Source organism: Peromyscus eremicus, chromosome 1 (genome assembly GCF_949786415.1).
Source record: "Peromyscus eremicus chromosome 1, PerEre_H2_v1, whole genome shotgun sequence".
In the NCBI taxonomy this organism is placed as follows: Eukaryota; Metazoa; Chordata; class Mammalia; order Rodentia; family Cricetidae; genus Peromyscus; species Peromyscus eremicus.
Genome location: NC_081416.1, coordinates 90,698,743 through 90,724,345, shown reverse-complemented (window position 1 = coordinate 90,724,345; position 25,603 = coordinate 90,698,743). Strand labels below are relative to the sequence as shown.

Below are 25,603 nucleotides of genomic sequence, written 5' to 3'. Positions count from 1 at the left end.
GATTATTTCTCTACTTATGATCTAGTGAGATAGATAGATAAATAAATATATAGATATACATACATACATATGGTACAGATGGACATTGGAGATACATACCATATATATATATATATATATATATATATATATATATATATATATATATATATATATATATATATCCAGAGCCTCCAGAGCCAGCCTCCTGCTCATTTCAACTTTTGGATATCGTGTCCCCCCCTCCCCTACACCTTCCTGTTTATTAACTGACTTTTGCTTTGTGTTGCAAAGGTTCAGTATGTCTGAACTGTGTTTTTCCCACCAGTTGCATGAAATCCTTTTCCTGGCAGTGAGCAATGATTAAGAACTATGTGGTTGTTTATAGACAAAGGCTCTTTGGCCTTTATTATCAGAAGACAACGAATACTCCTTTCTCTTTTTCATAACGTTTAGTATAGTTGGCTGATCTTTCTCCTCCAAAATCCATGTCAAAGAAAACTTCCTGGAGTCCAATACGCTTGAGATGAATCTAAAAGATGAAGTGAATTCTGCCTCCCTAAGCCATCATCTTGTGAGCCCAACAGGTTCTGTCACCTCCACAGACTTGCTGACCTGAGTCTCTAGGGATGAGACCCAGAGGAGTATTTTCTGTAAGGTTTCCATGGGATTCCGTGCAGCTGGACTATAGCATTGCTCTAGGAGCCACTGGCCAGGGGTAAAGAGACCACATACATGGCCAGGCTGTCCCACCCATTCATAAACATCAGCAAGGGTCCACTGAGCTCCTACCACCTGCCCTGCCCTGTGCTAGCCACTGTAATACAAACACGTACATGAACATGTCCTCAGGGGGCCCACAGTTTATCCCGGGAGTTCCCAGCTCTAGATGGACATTGGATTCCTTGCACTACTTTCCAAAACCAGGTCCCAGGAGTCCTCACCCACACCAGTTCAAATGTAATCTCTAAGGCTAGTGCAGAGTGATTTTTAAAGTAAAGCCAGATTTGAGAGTCACTTGTCTAATAAGACAGAGGTTGCAGACAACAGATCATTGCTTGACAGGCTAGCCAAGTGGTAACAGAGGCATGCAGGGGGAAGGACATTTCCCCAGCTGGGGTTGGCTTTCCTGTATGAAGAGTCATGAAACTGACATCTATAAGGATGGAGATTTTGTAGGGATGGGAGTTGGGCACGAGGTGGAGGGCAGGTTACTCCAAGTAGAGAAAAGAAATGAGCAGCACAGGGTAGAGAAGCAGCAAGACCCATCCACAAATAAGGACTGTGGGGGTGCATGTGGAAGTACCCACAGAGAGGAGAGCTTAGCAAGCTCACACATATGTCAAACGTTGCACCTGCCCTTGCTTTGGTATGCCATGAAGAGTCATTCACAGACTTTGAAGAAAGGCAATGGATAAATCATTTGGATAGATTTGAAGGGAGAATGATTTGAAGCAGGGCAATCGGTTGAAGTCCGGATGGGCAGGGCTGGAGCTCAGATGTGACTGGATGTGGGGCTGGACAGAAAGGCTCTGTGATTTACAGAATGGGATAACAAGAGAGGAGGAAGAAAGGGCTGTGAACAGTGTCCAGCCAGGTGTCTGGCAGATGGTAGCAGGAACTGAGACAGGCAATTAAGAACAGGAGCTGGCTTGGGTAGAAAAGGAGAGGCTTAGCTGTGGCCACACTCAGCCAGAGTGCCAGGGAGGACAGCAGCAGGAGGTGTCCAGCTGGCTGTTGGAGATGCCAGTCCACAAGTAGGACTGGAGATATTCATTAGGAAGCTGTCAGCATATGGGTGTTATAATCACATCCAAGAGCAGAGGATATTACAGAGAGAGGCAGGAGAATGAGAGGTTGGTGAAGGCTATGTCTCCGGGGAGCATTTAACAACCGTAGAGGGAGGATGAACCCCTAAGGGAGAAAGAGGTGACCTCCCAAGAGAGGGGCCTATCCAATCCAAGAGTGTCGAACCAAAGAGCTTGGAGACCACAGAATCTCAAGGAAATGAGAATTCTGTAGGTTGAGAAAGTTTTTTTTGTTTTTTTTTTAAACTTTACTTGTTTCGTCTTTTTAATTTTTTTTTTTGTATGTACACTTGCAGGTGTGAGGGTGCACATAGAGGTCAGAAAAGGTTGTCGGGTCCCTCAGAGCTGGTATTACAGGTGTTTGGGGGACATCCGACGTGTAACACAGTACTTGTATCTGAACTCTAGTCCTCATCGATGCACCATCTCTCCAACCCCAGGGAAAGGACTTTTCAATGTCCAGGAGATCATGTAGTCTAGAGGCCTGTCCGTGATGGCTTTGACAAAGGCAGACCTGATTTTGAGATGTGCCTGGAGAAGTGGGTGGGAACTGGGAAAATCTCGACCCTGCAGAAGCTCAAGAATCTTAAAGAAGGGAATTTGGGAGCCGGAAGTGACAGTGGATACAAGAGGAGGGTGTGCGTGCATGTGCACAGGTGTGTGGGGGTGGGGGAGGGGGAGAGGAGAGCTGGTGTGTGTGCGCGTGGATACATATCAGAGGACAGCCCCAGGTGTCATTGATTAGATGCCATCTACCTTCTTCTGTGAGACATTGTTCCTCACTGACCTGGAACGCAGCATGGAAGTGAGGCTGGTTGACCAGCAAGCCCTGGAGATCTGCTGGTCTGTTCCCCAGCACTGGGAAGGTTATAAACATGTGCCACCACACCCAGTTTTCGGTAGTGGGTTCTGGGAATCTATGCAGGTCCTTGTGCTTACTGACTGAGTCATCTCCCCAGCCCAATAAAAAACACACCAACCTTTCTTTCTCTACCTGAAAGAAATTTTCGCCTGGACATCTCCGTGTCTCACCTTGTTCTCTTCCCTCTCCTCCTCTCATTTGGTTAGTGCTAGTCCCTCACAGGGGTCACAGGCAGACATTAATTTTCACTGAGTTTGGCTTGTGACATCATCCACCATTCACTGGGTTTGGCTGTACTAGGGGAGGATGGCAGCTCTGTGGCTTTGTGGGGGCAGAGCGAAGGGGACAGAGCATGAACAGGACTCCGGCCCTACACAGAACCTTATGGGTATGGGGACTCCCACAGTGGGGCTCAGCATCCTGAGTGGAATACTAAGTTCTAACACCCACAGCCTCATATGAATCTAGAAGCATGGAGGTCCCCCTGGAAATCCTCTTCTGCCAGGGTTTGGCTGACCTCCACTGAGGGCCTGGGCTCCTCCCCATTGATAGTGAGATGACACAACTTAAGTCACTTTCCCTTGTGGTGATGGACCAGCGATGTAGAAGTTGGTACAGTACTTGCCTAGCATGTATGAAGCCCTGGATTCCATCTGAGAAGAGAGTTTGCTCAGTCAACTTTTTAAATAACTCCGCTAGAACAGCGTCGGGTTGGTGGGAAGATAAGGGTACAGGGATTTCCTATGGAAACTTTGAATGAAGAAAGGTCATTTCACTGTCAGAGAGAACTGAGGCTTCCTGAAGATCTGCCAAAGGGAAAGCCCAGGCTTGTGAGCAAGGAAAGCGGCCATGCAGTTAGCCAGCCTCGTCACAAGGCAACACAGGCGATGAGCCCAGGCAGACAAGCGGGCAGGCAGGTTTGGAGTGTCACACCTGGCATCTGCTGGGTTCTCCCAACTCAGCGTTTGAAAGTCATTTCCACATGTCACATGCCAAGGCGAAAAAAACTAGGAGAGAACTATTGCTTCTCCTCGGCAAACATCTTAATGTAAGTGACTAGAAGGGTAGAGGACAGCGGCAGGCAAGGAAATGTCCATATAATTGTCTTCTCCAACAGAGGATCCCTGTGGGCACGTATCTCCTTTGTATCCATATGGCTCAAGAAATCCCACAGATGTATGGATTTTCCTTATTCTGTTTGGCTCAGTGGAGAGGCTTAAATCTAGTCTACATAGAGATTAAAGTACTCTTTGTGACTCTACCGTCATTACTGTTGTATTTACATATTCATCATGATCCTGAACCATGAAGCACTAGGGAAGCTGGGAGCAGGGAGGAAATTCAGAGCCATCTGATCCAACTTTCTTTCTCTCTGTCTCCTCTGTCTCTCTCTCTCTGAGATAAGATCTCATGTAGCCCAGGCTAGCCTCAAACTCACTATGTAGCCAAGGATGACCTTGAGCTTTATAATTCTCCTGCCTCTACCTCCTGAGTGCTGGGATCACAGGTCTGAGCTACCATACCTGGTTTTTATGCAGTGCTGGGGACTGAACCAGGGCTTCGGTGCCTGCTGGGCCAGCATTGTACCAACTTGAGCTACACCCTGTTTTCTAACTTTCATTTAAAATGAAGCCACTGAAGTTCTGAGAGAACACATCCCCCTCCAAGCATGCTGATGGAGGTGGATAAGAAAAGGCTTAGAGACTTTGCCAGCATCTTCTTGCATGTAGTAAGTATAGGGTTAACAGTTTGACGTGACCAATGAGATTCTGAATGTCCCTAGGAAGAAAAATGGAGTCTAGTGTTTTGTTTCAGATTTTTTTTCTCACCAAGCTTGAAATCCAGCCCCATCCAGGCTCCCTACCTCTTGGGGTATGTTCCATGCCATGTAGACATGGCTTTTGAATTCATCCATCCAGACTTCAGCTACCCTGAGGGCGTTTCTGCGGACATGAGCAGTGAGGTCCTCTGTGTAGGGCTTGTGGGCTCTCTCGATGTGGGCAATCCTGGAGCAGGGCAGGACCTCCACACTCCCACCGCACTGCCACACCTGTAAAGACAAGGGTGTGCCCATCAGTTCCTCTGTAAGGCAGGCTACAGGCCATCATTCAACATGAACACAGAGAAACACAGCTCTCTCCACACACTGCCGTGAGGGAATGTGCTGGGTCTGATTTCTCCTTCTGCAGTAGGAATATTAAGTAATTAATTCGCAGCTTGGCTCTTATTGCCATGAGTTTATTTGCGAAGAATTAATGTACTGTTTCCTTCCATCCATGAGCCCCATGTCGGCAGAGAGATGAGATGTTTGAGATCAGAGAGTTGAGCTGTCCTTTCCCCATCCCTGGGTTAGCACGCCCCCACCTGCCACAGTGGTCTGTATACCACTACATAACAGGAAGGGACTACTGGGGACTCCCAGCTCAGAAATCCGTCTTCAAATGGACCTTCAAAGATCTGGACAAAGGTCAATGACAGCTATTGAGAAAGAGCCATGTGCTTCTACTTCTGTCCCCTCTTCCGTGGGCTACAGAGGGGAAGCACTCCAGACCTCTGGGGACAGTGGGGGTTATTTGCTCGGTATTGTCACTTGGCAGTACGGCAGGGAACCTTCATGTGTTTGACAATTGTCCACTAACAGCAATAAGTCCTGGTCCAGGATATGGCAGGAATTAGGTTTACTTAATTGGCTGTGTTGGTCAGGAAGACCTCCTCTCCCACTGATCAGTGTCGCAGTAAAGGATCCCCACAGCCATGGCCACTGGAAGGTAATTTGCTGATTTGTTCCTATTCAGGGTCAATAAAAGGCAACAAGAATTCCTACTGAGTGACAGCTTTGTTCCAGGCCTGGGGTGTGCATTGGGGGCAGGGTGGTGCTGGGGAGCGAGCAGTTGAACACAGTGCTGTCGACTGAGGGTTTGCAGCCAGACTGCCTTGGTCCAGCTCCTGGTTCTGCTTCATACTGGCTGTGTGATGCTGAGCAGTCACCCTGACTCATGTGTGCCTCCATTCCTGTCTCCAGCACCAACAGCACCAATCTCATGAGGTACTGGGGAGGATTAAGTTGATCTCACACAAGGCACCGGTACATTATAAGCCCTTAGTCAAGCCTGTCCACAATCGTACAAATCACATGGAGAATCCTCAGAATAACCTCTGAGGTCACTGCTGTCATCTCCAAATCCAGGTAGAACCAAACTGAAAAAGGTCCATTGTCCAAAGGCACACAGCTGGTATTTACACCACCGAGAGACCTGCTTGATTCCCAAAGAAGCCGAAGGCAGTGCTGGTGTCAGGGGTGACCATGTTTTAAGAGCAGTTAGTATCTCTAGGAGTTGACTCTGAGGGCCAGGAGAGGGAACACGACAGTCTCTGGGCTGTACCACTTCCTGCTACGACTGACCCATCCTAGAGACAGTGCAATTTCCAGGGCACTTTGCCCTTATAACCTGTGAATCCTGTGACTGCATTATTGACAACCCAAAGTGCCAGGGTCAATTTTTTTTCCCTGCGGCTGGAACAAGGCTACTTCTTGACATATTTCACCAATGCAAAGCAGGACATTACTCACAGGAGGGCTCTGCTATGTGTCCTGCTTCTCAGAGTCAACTTGCCATTTACCCTTAAGGGTGTGTGTGCCTGCCAGCATAACCAGAGCCGTATTGGTGGCACCTCCCACTGTATTCCCCACTTTAAATGGTGCAACACAGTGGATATGGTGAGTACACTGAGTACTTCTTCATCCAACATTAATTCTTCTTTTATCAGCTAGACTTCAGCACATGTAATGAGGTGTTCCATCCCATCCAGCTCCCCAAACTCAGGGATAGGTTCACAGTCACTTCCCCACAGCCCGCTTTGTGGTTCCATCTCCTCTCCTTCCCACCAACTGCTTGTTGAACCATCTCTCTTCTTTCAAAGTGTTGTTTACGCCCCTCATCAAATTCTCCTTCTGACATACACTCCTAGGTGGCTCTCAGAGTAGACTGTGGGTTCCCAGGACAAGGTGAGACAGTAGCAGGCTGGGAACTGAGTGTCTCATTCAATAGCACACCTTTGGTGTCAGTGAGAATGGGATTCTGAATGTGACCTCTGCTAGCAGTTGCTACATGCCTTGGCAGGTTGCATTCCCTCCTGAACCCCCATTCCACCCAGTGGAAGAGAGTGATGTAGCATGGGGGGGTGCTCAGCCCTGTGCCTGCTGTGTTATGAAAACTACATTGGAAAGTGATGAAGGAAATGAAGGAATCAGGATGTCTCAGCCGATTTCTGCCCCGCCATGGGGCCACAGGAATGGTGCCTTTGGGCTAAACTCTGACCTAATAGTCACACGGTAGTTCCTGGGGCCCCCAGTTTGTGCCTTTCTTTTAGAATCATTATTAAATTTGTTGTTATTTGCACACTCACTTTTGATGAGTAAATTGGCTGCTGAGGTCAGGTTACTACCCCAGCAGAGGGTGCAAGGCTTGCTCCTCAGAGACTGGGGGTCCTTGTTTACTCAGGGGACCCATAGTCTCTTCCCTTCTGTTGAGCCTGTCCATGGAGGGACAGCACTCACCTTAGGCACAGCCTGTGAGCTCTTGGCAGCATCTGGTCTTTGCAGTAGAAAGTGAACATTTGGCCTGTATACACATTAACTTTTGGACCTTGTCAATGACACTGAAGTCAACTAGAAAAGGCTTGTGCTTATCTGCTCCTGGGTGACAAACGGCTCTGCTGATCCAAGAGAGCCTCTGAAGCCTTATCCACAGATGACCTCAGATCTCCTCTCTGGGATGCTGGCCAGGGTTAGGAAAAGAAATGACTAGTATTCGAGGCTGGGTGAAAGGTGATGTCAGGAAGCTTCCTGGGGGTGGGGGAAAGAGGGTGAGGAAATAAAAGAGAGCTAGCCTCAGCACAGGAAATGCCTAATGTCCCATGGCAAGTCACAAGCCAGTTGGAGGGTATGTACAGAAAGGATTGGTTCATAGAAGCAGGGTCACTGGAGAAAAGGTGAGTTCCAGGGGTGGGGACGCCATGAGGAGAGGGGAGGGGAGGTGTGTACCAAAGGAGTGACTGAGAAAAATAGACCAAGAGGTCACAGGTAACAGGCAAGCAAGAGTCACGTCCTAAGGTGAGGGGGTGTAATAAGTCTACAAATACTGGGGACACCAGGCAACATGCCAACCCCAGGCTGTGTCCCATCTTCTCTGATGGCCATTGAGAAAAGTGATCCTAGACCACACCAAGTCCCTTCCAGCCTCTGCCTTCTTAGCCGTGCTAAGCCATCTCCCTAGAATAATTGCTAGCCAACTCAACGATTTCTTGGACTCACCATTACTAAGTCAGACCATCTTGGGACACCTTTAGTGTCCACATTCCATAATAAAACATTCATATTTTTATTTATGTACTTATTCTTTAAACATCTGTTTCCCAGAATTGGACTGTAACCTTCACAATCAAGGATATGTCTGTGTGTTTTCCACTGTATATACCAGGCCTGCTTCTTGGTATTTATTCAATAACTGTTATGTGAATAAGTGAGTTGGAGGGTCCTGGGCTTTCACTGACTATAGAGACACATTTTAACTAGCTCAGCTTGATGCCCTAATAAAGGCCATAAACATAAAATGTGGCCAGATTTTACTGAACACAGTGACTTCCTTCAAACCCAGGTGGTTTTTCAGCAAACTGCTGACATTAATGTGCAAACTACTGCCACCAAAGAGACTTACTTTGGCTGCAGAGCTGAAATTAATGTTGTAAAACCTGGGAAGTCATCAAATGCCTGTGGACAATAGCAGGCAGCTTTCTCTTATGGAACTGGGTACTCATGGCCGAGTCTCCCAACCTCATAGATGCTTGGCTATGCCTCCAGAGGGCTGCTGGCCCTGATCTCCAAGTGTGACCAAGAGCCTAAGGCAGAGTGTGAATAACAGCTTCACAGGACAAAGTCAAGACCCCTCACGGCCAGCCCTTCCTGGAAAGCCCTGATTCTGTTAACCAGCTCTGAAAAGGCTTCAGATATCAGTGCAGGACTACAAAGAAGCACGGGTTTCTAGAGGCTGGAGGGAGAGGGTACAAATCCTGACTCTGCCACAGAATAAGCCGCTGAGTTGTCTAAGGATGCCAGTTGCTTTTTTTTACCGGGAATAATGGTTACCTGGGGGATCTAAGTGAGATTCATTATGAACACTTCTCACTAGCAAAGTCAGCCCTGCTGAGGGGTCTCAGGAAAGGTTAGGTCTCTCTCTCTCTCTCTCCAAGACAAAAGCTACTGGTACAAAGTCAGGGTGAGGCCCCTGCCATGTCCATCATTAAGATTCCTGTACTAAATGTGACTTTCATCAATCTATCAAATGGGGTTGACAAACTCCATGACTCTTTAGATCCCTTCCACTGTTACTTTGAGAATCTGGGTCTCATGGCTCATATCTCAAATGATGACTGGGTCTTGAGACACAACTTACAAAGCCATAGCCTGAGTCACAGTTGGGAGACACTGAGGCAGGACAACAAGATAATTTCATGTGCTTTTATGTTCAATCCATTTGCTTTAATGCCATCTGTTGAAAAAGATTCTCTCTCTCTCTCTCTCTCTCTCTCTCTCTCTCTCTCTCTCTCTCTCTCTTTTTGTAGGTACATGTGTCCATTTTGCTTGTGTCTGTGTGTTCGTGTAAGCATGTGTGTGTATGCATGTATATAGGAATATGCGTGTGTGTGTGTGTGTGTGTGCGCGCACCTGAGTGCCTTTGTGTCTGTGTATATGTACAGGTGCATGCATGTATACATGTCTATGTGTGTGTATATGTGTAGGTGTATGTATGTATATGAGTGTATGTAGATGTCAGAAAGCAACCAAGGTATTGCTTCTCAGGCACTGTCCATCTTGTTTTATGACATACAGTCTATCAGTTGGACCTTGGGCTCACTGATTCACCTAACCTGGGATTACAAGCACGTGCCACCACACTTATTTTTTTTAAGCCTGGGTTCTGGAGATTAAACTCAGGTCCTCATGTTCAAAATGAAAGCACTTTACTGACAGAGCTGCTGTCTCAGTCCAAGGAAGGATTATGAGGCTATCTCCAAAGAAAGAACATGATGCAGTTTATTAGCTGTACTAACCATGAGTAAGGTAGATTAGTGGGTAGTGACATTCCCAGCCTTGCACTTCGTAACTGTGGATCCTTCAGCTTGTGTCTCCTTGTGACACTAATGATTTCTTGTTTCTTAGCACCATGTTGCCCCAGTTCTGCCAGCCCATAAAGCTCCCCTTCCTACTCTCCATCCATCCAAAGCCAGCCTGGCTCCGTTCCTCCAAACTCTTTGAACATATGATTAACATCACTTACATGGTCCTGATTTCTTGGCTTATGTGGCTAATTATCTTCTTTTATGTAGCTGTCTCACTAGTTTGGCCATGAAGAGCTGAGACAACAGTGGGAAGCCCAAAGTGGGAAGGATGGGTAGAGGATGATGAGATGAACGCAGTCAAGGATAAGGCCTGAGGAGGGTGGTGGAGGATCAGAAACTCAATTTTAGACTGACTTAGGGGTCAGAGATGTAGGCAAGCAGAAATATGGACAAGACAGACATGGCCCTCATTCTCAGGGTGTCCTTCAACTTTATGTTGTGGAATATTAATTTAATATGTTTAAAATGTGTAAAGATGTGTTAACATTTTTTTTAACTATGTAAAGATGTGTTGCGTTTATTTGCCTTGCCTGCCTAATAAAAAGCTAAATAGCCGATAGCCAGGCAGGAGGTAAAGGCAGGACTTCCTGGAAGAGAGAATAAGTAGGAGGAGGAATCTAGGCTTGACAGAAAAGAACGAGGAAGAGAAAGAGATGACAGGGAGACACCAGGGACCAGCCAGCCAGACACAGAGGAAGCAGGAAAGTAGGACATACAGAATGAAAGAAAGGTAAAAAGCCCTGAGGCAAAATGTAGATGAATAGGAACAGGTTAAATAAAGTTAAAAGAACTAGTGGGACAAGCCTAAGTTAAGACCAAGACATTCATAATAATGTCTCCATGTCCTTATTTGGGAGCCGGTTGGCAGCCCAAAGAAAATACCAACTACAGCATCTCACTAACCTTACCCAGTCACAGCCCTGCATGGGGAAAAAATGAGGAAATAGAAGTTAGATCTGAGCAAGGCTAAGGATCAGCAAGCCCAGATCAGGAGCATGAGGCAGAGGAGGAATCTAGATGAAGACAGCATAAATGCAGAGATAGCCTCTGTCCCAAAGTCTACAACACTTGAAAATCTTCAGTTTCTCGACAAAAACCATCCTCCCTAACCAGACTCTCAGGATCTCCGAGGGCACACCTCTATTCCCTGCAACTTCATCACCTACTCTCTGCAGCCAGTTAGACTAACTTCTCTCAGTTCCTGAGGTAGACCATGTTCATGGACCTCTGTCCTCACCTTCTTTCCTGGAACTGCTACTTCTCCATGAGTATATAACACATCTCTGTAATTTTCATCTACCTTCCCCAGACATCTTAATTTTGGTTAAATGATCTTTCCGTGAATGTTGCTCTTACTTCCTCTTAGGCAGTGATAACTCTGAGAACACACAGACACAGACACACACAAACACACACTCACAAAGAGAGACGTACAGTTTAAAGATACTCTATATAAATGTTAGCATACCTCCCCCCTTCAGAAACAATGCTTCCCTTGGCAATCTCTTGGAAAATTACACAAAAGTAACCCATTATCCTGAAGTTGGGTAATAATTTTCTTCCCATCAACCTAACCCACACAGCACTGTTTTTGAACACTATATAAACAGAACCACTATATATGCCTCTTGCCTCTTGGTTCATTTATTTTTCTCACCCCAGCATTCCATTCTATATATACTCACTGATGTACTTATGCACTCTCCTCCTGTTGACTGACAGGCTTGTTTCCAGTGTTATGAATAGTTCCTGGGAACACTCTTGTACACATCTCCTGGGGCCCAAGAGAGGGCATTACTCTATGCATTTTTGCCACAGCAGCATGTCTGCAGTACAAGTTAGATACAGTCAACTTTCCCATGGAAAGGAGGGGCTGTTTCCAACTATGACTTTGGAGCTCCCTCCTCCCAGCATAAGTGAGACTCACGTTGTTTCACATCCGTGCCAACTTTTTCATTTAAGGATTTATTTTATTTTTAAGTGTGTGAGTGTATGTGTGTACACAAGAGAGAGAGAGAGAGAGAGAGAGAGAGAGAGAGAGAGAGAGAGAGAGAGAGAGAGAAAGAATGCACATGTGTGAGTGTAGGGGCTTTGGCTGCAGAGGTCCTAAGAGGACATTGGATCCCCTGGCTGGAGTTACAGGTGGCAGATGATTGTAAGCCACCTGACATGGGTGCTAGGAAACAAAATTCAGTTCTCTGCAGGGTATTTAGTGCTCTTAACTACTGAGCTTTCTAACCCCTTTTTGACATCTGTGACATGGGCATAAAATTCTCTCCACAGTTTTCATTTGCAGTCTCACCTGATTAGAGATGGTAGGTTGTTTTTTTTTTGTGAGTGTGTGTGTGTGTGTGTGTGTGTGTGTGTGTGTGTGTGTGTGTGTGTGTGTTGATATATTGTGTACCCTAATAAAGCTTGCCTGAGGATCAGAGGTCAGAGCCAGCCACTAGATTAGATATAGAGGTCAGGCAGTGGTGGCACACACCTTTAATCCCAGCACTCAGGAGGCAGAGCTCCATCTGGATCTCTGTGAGTTCAAAGCCACCCTGGACTACATGAGATTGATTCAGTCTAGGAGAGAAAACAGAGCCAGGCAGTGGTGGGACACGCCTTTAATCCCAGGAAGTGACATGGCCAGGTGAAGAACGGTATATAAGGCATGAGGAGACAGGAATTAAAGGCTCTTTTTGGCTGAGGCCTTTTGGGTGAGGACTCAGAGGCTCTCAGGATCGGCTGAGGAGTTGGCGAGGTGAGGTTGACTGTGGCTTGCTCTGCTTCTCTGATCTTTTAGCTTTTACCCCGATATCTATCTGGCTCAGGGTTTTCTATTAATAAAACCACTTAAGATTTGAATAACAGTTTTTCTTTCCTGTTACTAACCTACAATGGCAGACTCTAAGAGAAGGCTGCCTCTGTCTTATTACAAGACCCACATAGGGCCAAGCATGTGGGAGACACTCAATGAATATTTGCTGTATGAATGAAGGATCAAAGTTGGGCTTTGTTCTGACTTACTCTGTGTGCTTCACTGGCACTTCCCTAGGTTTCTGAGGGCAAATATTTAGTTCAAAGTAGAGAGGAACAGTCTTAAGACCTGGCCATGCTTACTTTTCCACCAGACCTCACAGATGAACACTCCCTGGGGATTCAGTTTCTCAAGCCTCCTTCTAGCAATGAATATTCCCAAGGAGTTTCCTGTTCCTTGGAAATGTGGTACAGTTTCTCAGTTGTTGTCTCTGAACAGTTTGAATGTTTGGATCAGTCCCAAGTGACACTCAAGCCAGTTTCCATCAAAAAGGACTCCTTCAGAGTCACAACAAAGCAGGAAGGTTGAGCAGACCAAACCAAGGAGAGACGGGCTAGGCTGGAACAGAGAGCTGTCTGTAGGGGCTTGGCTGTGCAGAAACAGCGCCCACTTGCAGGGAAACCCAGAAGCCAGTTTGGGACACTAGAAGAGGACCAGCCTCGGAAAACTGGCCGAACGTGTGCAGAGGACTCCACTCTCCTGGGTGCCCAATGCTCTGACCAATCTTATTAGGCTGTATAGGCCCAGGGCACGAATTCCATGATGGCTTCTTTTCCTATGCTACATGGTTATGGATATTTCAAGGCAGCTCTCCTGACTCTGAGTAAAGGGATGCTTACCCATGTCTACCTCAAGTTTCCTATTTGAAAAGGGAGATGACAGACTTGAACATATTGGGGGGGGGGGTATCCCCAAGGGTGCGGCAGAGGCACCTGTTTCTCAAGAGCATCTGTTGTTACTTTGGAGGGACTCTGAACAACTCACACCAACAATTTGAGGAAGAAATGCCCACTGCTCCTTCCTGGGCAAGGCACAAGAGTATCCATGTTGTTGAGAGTAGTCACTATGCATTTTTCTACCAGCCAACCTATCCACCGCATATTTAAGCTAGAATGACCTTGAAGTTCAAAGACAGTGAACCCCTAAAAGAAGCAACCAAATCCCTAAGTCACTATCTGAACAAAGGCTACCCATTGAGTCGCCCATCCCTCAGGGAGCTGTGGTGTGAGCAGACAATGAGCTCCTGGTGACATCTCTGAGGTTGGGCTCTGATGTTGTAATCTGTGGTTTTTTTCCTATACATAAAGAGAGGAAGGGTCCCATGGCACCATTTAGGAACTCAATTCTGGCTTTGTAGAAGGAAGCTCCCAGCATAAGGAGCAAGCAGACATCCCAATTGAAGGTGATGAGACCACTCAGAGGCCGAAAACACAGACAGTAAGTATATCTAGTATCTGAGGCCAAGGGAGCTGCATGGCACAAACAGAGAAAATCAGGACCCCTGCAAAAGAGGCCACTGAATAGAGTCTACAACAGGGTTAGAAACAGAGCAGAAAACCAAAGGAAAAACCAGCAGGGTGAAAGGGGAAAAGGCTGTGGCTTGCAGATCACACATAGCCATATATTCCCCAGAGAGTCATTGATAGCCGTGTGGCAATCATGTTAATGACAGAGTGAGCTAGTTGCTGAGGCCAGGACTCTAACTATAGTTGCAGCCCTTGACCAGGAGATACAGATGTTAGTCCCTGGGAAGGGACTAGACCTAGTTCAGATATTTCCATAGAGCAAAGCTCTAGAAACAACCTCAAGGGTAGAGAGAGACCATTAGCCAAGTGCCTAGTGGGTCCATTCCCACGTGTGCTAGGACATTAATCACTTCTTTGAACCAAGATCTCTGGCCCCATTATCATCCCTGGTGCTGAGTTTGAGCGTCCTAGGAAGTCAAGGACCAACCTTCAAACAGTCAAATAAAACCTTACCCATCCCTGGTAAGAAGAGTCACTTCTCCCAGGTAACCAGGCCCTTCACTTACTTTTTGCATTTGGGTTAAGGCTCTCTCAGTAGCTGTGAGACATTTTCCTTTGTGGACCGCTTTCTCTATCCATCCAGCTGCTGTGCAGAGCAGACCCATGGACTGTGTTTAATTTTTACTTTGCTGTATGAAGATGAGCTACTTACTCACTTAAAGTGTTTCCTTTTTTATGTCTTTAATCAGTGGCTGTTTCTTTCCTCTCTCGGAGGCTTAATCTAATCAGAAGCACATCCCACACATATGAATGGTCCATTAGCCTGTCCCAATCAAATTCAAACTGGCTATCCACAGCAGATGCCCCCATCTCTCCCAAAGAATGACATTGGCTCAAAGGATGTCTCTAAGCCAACGTCTAAGACAATTGCCATGGTAAGCCCGGAAGAGCCCCTTTCTGAAACCAGGGCAACCAGAACTCAGGAGGAAAGCACACACACTGTCCCTCCCAGGATAGGGTTGGGCACAATCTGATGGCAGATGGTTTTAGTGTCACTAAGATGAGGCAGGTACAAGTCAGGCCCTGGAATTAGGCATCAAAGATACAAATCTGGCCCAAGTACCTCCACCAGGTTTGTCTCAGTGGGGCTCCCCAGTTTACCATTAAGACAGTAGAGATGGGAACAAGTGAGATGGCTTAGCAGTTAGGAGCATTGGTTGTTCCTACAGAGGATCTGGGTTCAGTTCCTAGCACCCTCATCAGGCAGCTCACAGCCACCTGCAACTCCAGTTTTAGGGGATATGACACCTTCTTCTGGCCTCTGAGGGATCCTGCATGCACATGGTGCACTAGCAGTCACAAACGCATACACACAAATAAAATGTTTTTTAAAAAGAGATTGTGGAAACGGAATCCAAGGAATCATTTTTTTCTTCCCAGAATGCAATCTGTTGTAAGGAGCTCGTCTGTCACGTGCTTAGAATTCAGATAACAAAAGCTGATATTATGGCTTGAATGTAGACTTCCCCTACAGACTCAACAGATTTGAACTTTATATATATAATGTATGCAGTGTTCTGCCTGCACACATGCCTGAACTGCAGGCCAGAAGAGGGCACCAGAACACACTATAGATGGTTGTGAGCCACCATGTGGTTGCTGGGAATTGAACTCAGAATCTCTGGAAGAACAGCCAGTGCTCTTAACCTCTGAGCCATCTCTCCAGCCTAGATTTGAACATTTTATTCCTATTTTGGAAGGCCTAGCTGGAGGGAGGGTCTTTGAGGGTGTATTATCCCTGGTTCCTTCCTGGTAAGCTTTTCCTATTGGCTAGTCAGGCAGGATGGTGGACTGCAATTCCCCCGAACCACGAGCCAAAGAAACCTTTCTTCCCTTAGACTGTTGGGTGACACATTTTACCACAACCCTGAGAAAACTGCCAACACAGCTGATGTGCTAGGAGTGCTTCAAAAGGCGTTTGCCCATTAGTACATATCTTCACAAATGTCCTTGCCAAAAAGCACCTAGCTGACACTATATTAGCAACAGACTTTACAAAGGGAATCAGCATCACAGAAGAGCTTATTTGAAGAGGACCACACTAGTCACTTCCCAGGTGAACACGCTGAAGTTCAAGGTCACATCATACTTCCGATGCAGAGTAGAAAACGGGCCCAAAGTATGCCTCTTGGAAGACATGATACCATCATGGTTCTGAGCAGAGACTCCGGTCAAACAGTTTGGTGTGAAATCACCTAATTCCCGTTTGCTGACCTGGTGCCTGGAGGCAATTCATCTCATCTTCTCACAGTTTCGTTGTATGGAAAGTGGAGACAGAACCGATCAATTCCAAGAGCAGCTGTGGGAATTCAGCGGGTAACTGTAGCGGTTTACTTCACCACCTCCCATGGGCTGAGCACTCACTCAGTATTTTCATGCTTACCATCACTGTAAGGCCCTCAGCTATGAGGCTCACTGGTGCTGTGTGCTGTTCAGGGCAGGAGGAGACTGAAACCCTATGCGGTGGAGACTGATATGCCCAGCTGCCTCTATCCCATCTCACTTACACACCGCTCAGACATCTCAAGCTCATCTGGTCCAAACCAGACTTCTTGATTTCCTTCTCTTCCTCCCCATCTGTCCTTCGCCTCCCCTCATCCATGTAATAGCCCAAGCTTGAAACCTACCTATAATTCGCCCAAATTGTCATTTCCTCCCCTTCCACAACCAGGTGAACACTTCCCAGGTGAACACGCTGAAGTTCAAGGTCACATCATACTTCCGACAACCAATAAGTCAGCAAATACCGTCAGTCCTTCCACTGAGTCCCAGCTTCTGGGTCCTCCCTCCTCACCACTCCACGACATGAGAGAACTAATAAGGAGGTGACTAAGGCTGAATGACACCACGAGAGGAACCTTGATGTACAAGGTACCCTTGTAAGAGGAAAGGACACCAGAAACTGTCTCTGTCAGGGAAGACAAGGTGAGTGATGGCTGTTTAGAAGTCAGAAAGGGAGCCCTGACCAGGTCTGACCCTCCTGCACCCTGGTTTAGACTATCAGCCTCCAGAATACCAAGAAAAGAAATGTACACAACCCAAGCCACTTACTGCAGTGTTGTTAGGGTGCTTGAGTTGACTAGCACAGTACATTTACAATTTATAACTATACATCTATGACTTGGTCCCTAAAAAATTGTCTGTCCCATTATACCATACCATTATCTCTAAGAAGAAAGGGTCTTTTTTCCCCTCTTTTTCTTCTCTCATATACTACATCCTGATTGCAGTTTCCCTTCCCTCCACCCCCCAGTCCATTCCTTGACCTCCCTTCTCCCCCAGATCCACTCTTCCACCATTTCCTTTCAAAAAAAGAGCAGACCTCCCAAAGATATCCACCGAACACGGAACAACAAGTTACAATAAGACCAGGCACAAACCCTCATATCAAGGCTGGCAAGGCAACCCAGTAGGAGGAAAAGGGTCCCAAGAGCAGGCCAAAGAGTCAAAGATACCCCCACTCCCACTGTTAGGAGTCCCACAAGAGCACCAAGCTACACAACCATAACGTATACACAGAGGACCTAGCTCAGACTCATACAGGCTCCGTGTTTGTCCAGAAGAAAGGGTCTTGTCTAAGGAAATCATGATAGTATCTGCATTGCAATAATGGTGAGAAGGAGGAAGAGGAAAGGAGCGCCAGCTCTATTTTCCTACAGTGTGGCCTGTTCCTTGCTCCAAGCCTGGGACATTAGAGCTACAATCAAATGGTTGCTAAGAAGCACCCTTCCAGCCCTTGAAACAGACCAGCAGGCTAGCCCAGCTAAAGAAATGGCAGAAGAGGGCTGGGGAGATGGTGCAATGGGTAAAGGGGCTTGCCACCAAGCCTGATGACCTGAGTTCAATCCCTGGAATCCACAAGTAAAAGGAGTTGTCCTCTAACTTCCACAGGTGCCCCAACATGTGCACATGTGCATCCCCACACATACACACACACACACACACACACACACACACACACACACACAAATAAATAAATAAATAAATAAATAAATAAATAAATGTAATTTTAAGGTTTTGTTTGTTTGTTTTGTTTGCAAGAAAAGAAGAAAAGGGGGAGAAATATAGATAAGGAAGGTGTCCCAGGGACTTTACAGACATTGCTGACTCCTGGTTTTTTGTTTTATTTATCTTTTTAATTTTTAATTTTTTTTTGCTTTTGTAGTGCCTTTTCCTCCAAATTGGGAAATTCAGGGTCGACACACGCTTACTCTCTAGTCCACGGTCTATGAACAAATTCTGTGGATTGCTCCAATAATGACTTTTATGGCTCTTTCCTCCTTTGGCCTTAGCTTATTCAGAAGATAAAATTTCCTTTGAGTTGACTCCCAGAATCCTCTGTCAACTTCCATCCTGTCCACGTGTCTCATTCATCCTGCTTTTCTATGGTTCCCTCGTTGAACAGCACAAGGAACAAAGCCATGGTGTGAAGACTCCTCCCAGCACAATCCTCCGAGGGTGCTACCTTCTGCTCCCCACCGTTTCAAGCTAATTGCTTCATTATGTGCTTTTTTAAATTGCTTTGTTCTGCAGGGATTAATTTTGCACTTATCTTTACTAACTGTAAAACTTTTACAACATACTGTGAAGCTGTGTCTGTTTGGCTGCTGCCTTGTGACTGCAGAGACCCACTCCTGTGTGGCTGATGTGTAGAAAACAACACCTTATCTGGAAAAGGGGCTACCACACAGTGGCTTCAGGCACCTCCTTGGAGCCGTTGGGCAGTGTGGACTACCTGTTTCTGGGTTGGCACCAAGACTCCCTTGTATGTGGAAGTTCAGACAGGAGGGTGCTCATCAACCTAGAGAGCTGGGCCTAGTAGGCATCAGGTAGCTAACATCTTAGAGGCCCTGGGGATTTGAGGTGCCATGGATTCCAGAAGGTCATGGATCATGGCACACACTCCAATAGAGTGAAGAGAGAGCAATGGCTGACCATCCAGAAGGGAATGGGCCGACCAGAAGCTCTCGCTAGTCAAGTGCATGCTTTCCCAAAGCTCTGACACTCAGCCTCGTGTATCACTGGGCACCAGACCACCAGCCATCAAGGAATCACCTCACCTCTCTCTGGTCAAATGGTACCCATAAATTGCTGGCTTCATACCCTCTCTATTTCTGTCACCTCCCCTCCACACCAACTGCCCCCACCAAGGCTTTCTTATGGCACATCCAATGTCCTCTGTTCTCTTGCATTCTGGGAGTCCAGAAAGGTAACTTTGAATTTTTGAAATAAGGCTAAACCACCTTCATAGTCAGGTGCACCACTTCTCTGAGGGACTTGGGCAAATGAGCTGAATTCTCTGAGTCTCAGTGATTTCATCTGCAAAACGAGGCTGAGGATTCTGCTCTCTCGTGGTTTTTGACATGAGTTAGTTATTGTGATGGTTAATATTGGTTGTCAACTTGACAGGATTTAGATCACCTTAGATAAGCCTCTGGGCACACTTATGAGAGATTATCTAGACTAGGTTAGCCTCCTGTAATGCTGGTGAGGTATTTTATCATTTTATCCCCAAGTTAAAAACAATGAGGAGAGTCCCCGTAAGTGTAGGTACCACACCTGTGATCTGGGGTCCTGGACTGGATAAAAATGGAGCTGAGTCCCAGTACCTTCTTCTTAAAATTTGTATTTTATATGTGTGTTTTGTATACATGAATGAATGTGTACTACATGTATGCCTAGTACCCATGGTGCCAATGGAGGCTGGAAGAGGTGGTTGAGTCTCCTGGAACTAGCGTCAGGGATGGTCGTGAGTTGCCATGTAGGTGCTGGGAACTGAACCCAAGGTCCTCGGCAAGAGCAGTTAGTGCGTTAACCCTTGGAACCATCTCTCCAGCCCCCACTCTGCTTAACGGTGGATGCACCGTGCCAGCTGCCCCAAGGTGCTGCTGCCAGGACTTTGCCACCGTGGTGGATTCTATGCTGAGACTGTGAGCCAGGACAAACGCCTCTTCCTGTACATTTGCTTCTTTTTCAGGCAGTTTGTCACAGCAACAAGACAAGTCACTAAGCCAATGATGGACAGCATAAAACTCCGTAGAGTATCAGTTCTGTGGGGGGAAATTTACTTTATTATTTGATTATCTTACCATGTCTTTTAAAATTAATTAATCATTAAACTAATTAATTTTGAGGCAATGTCTCATAGCCCAGGCTAGCTTCCAAAGCTCACCATGTAGCTGAGGATGGTCTTAAACCACTGGCCCTCTTGTTTCTACCTTCCAAGGGTGGGGATTACATACAAAATGATATATAAAAGAGGCAGGACCTGGACCTGGTAGCACAGGTCTGTGATCCTAGCTATGTGAGAGGCTGAGGCAGGAGGATCTAAAGTTCAAGGCCTCGCTGGCTTCTGAGTGAATTCAAGGGCAGCCTGGGAAAGCTAGTAAGATCCTGTTTTAAAAATAAACAGTAAGAAGAGAGCTGAGATGTAGCTCAGTTGTAGAGCACTTGTTCAGGATGTGCCAGGGTTAAGTCCCTGGTCTTAGTCCCCAGTATTTGAAAAAGCAAAGCAAAACAAAACAAAAATCAGTGGCAGGGCTCATGTCTTTTACCCACACAACACACACACACACACACACACACACACACACACACACACACACACACACAAATAAAAGGGGATTCTACTTGAGAAGGGGGACTGAGAGTGGAGAGAGAGGAATAGGTGTGGAAAGTGATGTGGTTAGACTACATGGAATATTTGATTCAAAATGTGATTATGAAACCTGTCGCTTTATATAAAAACATACACCAATAAAAAGAGTGGTTTGTTATCAGATAAAGTTGTGCCTCTGTCTTGCCTACTTCTGCACATGCACGCTGGTCCCTCCATGTTCTGATGTACAGCTGTGGTCACTCTCCTTTTTGTCTGTCAAGAATCCTATAACTCCACTTCTGCCCCCCAGAGCTCTCCTCCTCTGTCTTACCTGCAGAAGGTAAGGCTCAAAGCTGGTTAGTTGGTAGCCAGCTCCTCTAGAGACCCTCACTCAACTCCCAGAGACAGACCATCCCCCGACCATCTTCAGCGCCCCTACAGCACACACAGGATCTTTCCTTGCCAACTGACCCTGCACAGGTTGGACTCTGTCTTGTGACTTCATTCAAATGATGCTCAGAGTGATGCATTTTCTTCCAGACTAATTTCTAATGTTATTTTACTAGTATTATTATCACTGGGTTCACACTTTTAAAACCTATTTGCCAACTATGATGGGCTTCTTCCACGGGGATGCTTCCACACACACCACACTCTATAACTGTGACTACCTTTATACAGGTTTCTTTTGTGTCAACAATTCCTACTCAGTTTTGTTTCCTTCAATCAAATTTTGCAGACCTAAATTCTTAAATACTCACTTTTTCAACAAGATTTTTCTTTCTGGGTTTACTGTGTTCATTTTCTGTAGTTTGTGTTGTCTTTGCTGTCAGTCATATGCGATCATTTACATTTAATTTTTCTTTTTGAGACAGTGAGTGTGGTGGTTTGAATGAAATGCCTCCCACAGGCTCATGTGATTGAACGCTTGGTCCCCGGTTAGTGGTGCTGTTTGGGAAGGTTGTGGAACCTTTAGGAGGTGCAGCCTTGCTGAAGAAATTCCATCACTGGGGGTGGGCTTTCAGAGTTCACAGCTTCCCCCTACTTCCTGCCTGCTTTCTCTCCTTCCTGTGTAAGGTTGAAATGTGATCTCTCAGCTTCCTGCTCCTGCCACTGAGCCTTCCCTGGCATCGTGAATACCTAGCTCTCTAGAACCATAAACAAAATAGACTCGTCCTTAGTTGCTTTAGGTCATGGTATTTTATCACAGCAACAGAAGGTAACTAATTAATGCATTGTCTCATGTACTCCCAGCTGGCCTCAAACTCACCGTGTAGCCAAGGATGGCCTTGAAGTTCTCATCCTTCCGCCTCCACCTCTCTCATTTGTACTTTCACAATTCAGAATTTGTTTTCTTGTTTGTTAATTTTTTTGGGAATATCACCTAAAAAGTGCGAGCAGGGTCTCTGGGTTGTACACTTACTGCTGTTGGAATTACTGCATCAAAGACCCCACAAAGGTCCTGCAGTTCAAGTCCAATTCAGAAACATTAAGCTCACGACACTGTTTTTCCAGTGGCCGATTAGACTGGCATGTCAACCATGGTGACATTAATCATGGGGAACCAGGTTGATTTTCATGGTTCTGGGGGTGGAACTGGAGGGCAAAGTGAGTCAGGTCCTTAAAGACAAATACTGTGTTTCTCACATCTGTGGAACGTAGGTACACCCACCCACCCCCACACAAACATACATGAAGGGATACTTCTTGGGGGAGGTGAAGTGAAAGAATGGGAAAGAATAGGGGGTGACAGGAGAGGGTACAGGGGAGTGGACAGAGTCAAAGTACATGATGGTTTTGATTTTAAAAACTTCTGAAACATCATTTTCATTATGAAAACTCATCATTTTGAAATTCATCATTTTCCATACAAATATGCACCACTTTGAAAAAGCCTCGGCTGTTACACTCTTAAACTCTGTGTTTTGTGTCTTCTGAACATACTGCTGATTGTTCCCATTACACCATACTGCAGTGTGGCCCAGATCCCTACTGAGGCCAGAGAGCCCTGGGGCTGTGCCTTAGACCTCTGTCTCCAGAACCATGAGCAAAAGCAAACTTCTATTCTTTACAAATCTCCCACTCTCCAGTATTTTGCTATAGCAACAGGAAATGAATTAAGACAGAATGTGGTAGGATGTTCATGGAGAAAAATAAGACTGGTCTATCCCTCACATTATGTCAGGATTGATTTTGAAAAAAATTGGAGATTAAAATGTGAAAGATATGATATGCAAGGAGAAGGCGTATGTGAAGTTCTCTACAACCAGGAATGGGTCAGATTTTCTTAAGGACCTGGATAGGAAGGGAAAGGCTGATACATTTGCTTGATTTTGAAAAAGCAACCTAGGCTGGGTATGGTAATGCAAGAAGTGGAGGCAGAAGGATTACAAGTCAGAGGCAAGGCTGGACCAAGTGAGGTCAAGGCTAGCATTGGCTACAGTAAGACCTTGTCTAAATAAAATGAAGCTGTCCTTTCATAGCAAAAACAAAAGTCACATAACACACTTGGGAGGGAAGTTTAAATTATATGATAGACAAGGCATTACTGCTACTAATGTGCAGACATCCTAAAAACAGAGATTAACAACACTATAGGCAATTGGGCCAAAGGTATGAGCAGCTCACAGGAGACGGTGATGTGGATGCTCTCAGCTGTGTGAAAAGCCTGCTTCTTCACAATAGTTACACAAATTAAAGTTGTACCCAGAGAGCCAGGCCTCACCTGTCAGAGTGGCCAAGACCTAAATGCCTTCTAATCACCCCTTTGATTTCTAGTTAGCCTGAATCAGTTTTCTTCCGTTACAATGCTGATTTTGAACACTATTTGACTAAAAAGTTTGGCAGGGATATAACATATATAAGTTAATATATGCCTTAAAAAACACTGTTTAAAACGGGTGGCAGCATGTTTCTATAACATAAATGTCACATGGACGATGGATAGATTAATCGTATGCTTTATACAGAGCACTTTAGAGTTTATGGAGTATCTAAATTTATTTCTTCTTGTTATAGTTGTTGTTAAAAATAATAATTATGATAATGAGATAATAAAGTATAAGGATGAATTAACTTTCAGGGCCAACATAAACATGTGGAATCATCTAACGGTGTCAGGATAATAACATCTAGCTTGCTATAGCACTGTGTGTGTGCACTCTAAAGGATAATTGTAAGGGAAGAATTCTGGAAGGAGTGATGCAAGGCACTGACTTTGCTGATAATGGATATAGAAACACTAGACTATCTTCCTGCAGGAACTAAGAACATCTATCTATCTATCTATCTATCTATCTATCTATCTATCTATCTATCTATCATCTATTTATTTTTAGATAGAGTCTGGCATATCACAGGTTGGCCTGGAACTCACTGTGTAGCCAAGGATGACCTTGAACCTCTGATTCTCCCACCTCTACTGCCTGAGTACTGGGATTACAGGAGTTATTACTGGTTTATGTGGTGCTGGGGCTGGAACCCAGAGCTTTTTTTGTTCATGCGAGGCAGGCACTCTACCACTGAGCCACACTCGCATCCATAGGGGTGTTTTTGATACCTGGGAACAAGGTCATTGTGAGGTCTGCTCGATTTCTTCCCCCACTTTTGCTTCTTTCATCTTGCATGTGGAAGAGGTGTTTTTCTGAGGCATGGGCAGGTGTGAACTAAGGTCCCCATGGCTGAGAGAGAAGGTTTATGAGGGGGTGAGTTCTGGTAGACAGGACAACGGAAGACTGCATGGGGCTCAAGGGGTCATGGTTTGAGGTAGAGAGAGCCCCTAGGTACAAACTCTAGCTTTTTTTAAGTCGTTAAAGGCTTTGTAGATGAAGAACTTCGAATGATTCTATGTGCCTTCAAAGGCCAAAATGTGCAGCCAGTCACCTAGACTTCTTCCCGTCCTAGATGATACTTGGCTCCATGAGGAAAAGGGCCAGGATCATGCACAGAAAGAGCTCACCTCATAGTCAGTCCCAATGAAGTGGCTAAGAAACAGCAGGTAAAGGGAGCAAGGCTCACACTAAGGAATAAAGAAGGAAGGCAGCGATTCAGTCTCAGGGACAGGCAGTTGAGGACCATTCTGGAGGATGAAAATGCTATTTAAGAGTCATCAGCATAGGAGGCCATTGTCTAAAGGGCCAAATGATAAAGAATATTCCAAATCAGAGGCTCTGAACTCCCATGAGAAACCCCAGTGAGAAAGCCTGGCACTCAGACAGGAGCAATGACTTGTGTATATCCCATGGCTGCCCAACAAGGCCTTGTCTGTAGTTAACTCTTCTGTGTGGTAATACCAAACAGCTTAATCCAGGCACAGATCACCACAGTGAGAGCATGGTGGAGAGGAGGTCCCTGTCTCTGGCTGCCTGACCTAGACACTATGAATAGGGTAATGGCTGCAGTGGGGGCATTCTTTCCTCCCCTTCTGACCTCCCTGGTTTCTGCCATAGGAGGATGGGTTCATATTAAAGAGTTCAGTTGTAAAAACTAATTGCAGGCAAGGCTTCCCATGTTTCTCCATGGCAATTCCATACAGCTCATGAATATCATTTAAGAAACACGTGTGTGTGTGTGTGTGTGTGTGTGTGTGTGTGTGTGTGTGTGTGTGTCCCTTTTGTCTTATTGAACAAGCACACAAAATACAATTGGGAATTTTCTTTTACGCATCAGGAATGTTAAGATCTTCAATAATTGTGCTATAATCCCAGCCTCTCCCTAGATGCTTAGCTACAGAAGAAGATGCAAGCTGCTTTACTGTTGGACATTTATTATCTTTCTCTACTCTATGTGTTCAAAAATGTCTGTACATTGGTGTGTTTTGATCTTTGAGACCTTGGTAGTGTGTAA

General features: G+C 45.7%; 1 protein-coding gene across 1 annotated transcript in view; it reads right to left on the bottom strand.

Moving 5' to 3' along the window:
• The window catches only part of Galnt18 (polypeptide N-acetylgalactosaminyltransferase 18), a 320,423-nt gene that overhangs the window by 44,768 nt on the left and 250,052 nt on the right, over nucleotides 1-25,603 (bottom strand). The window contains exon 7 of the mRNA XM_059268803.1: nucleotides 4,514-4,699. Within this exon, the coding sequence (XP_059124786.1) occupies nucleotides 4,514-4,699 (186 nt within the window). The remainder of the gene's footprint in view (nucleotides 1-4,513; nucleotides 4,700-25,603) is intronic.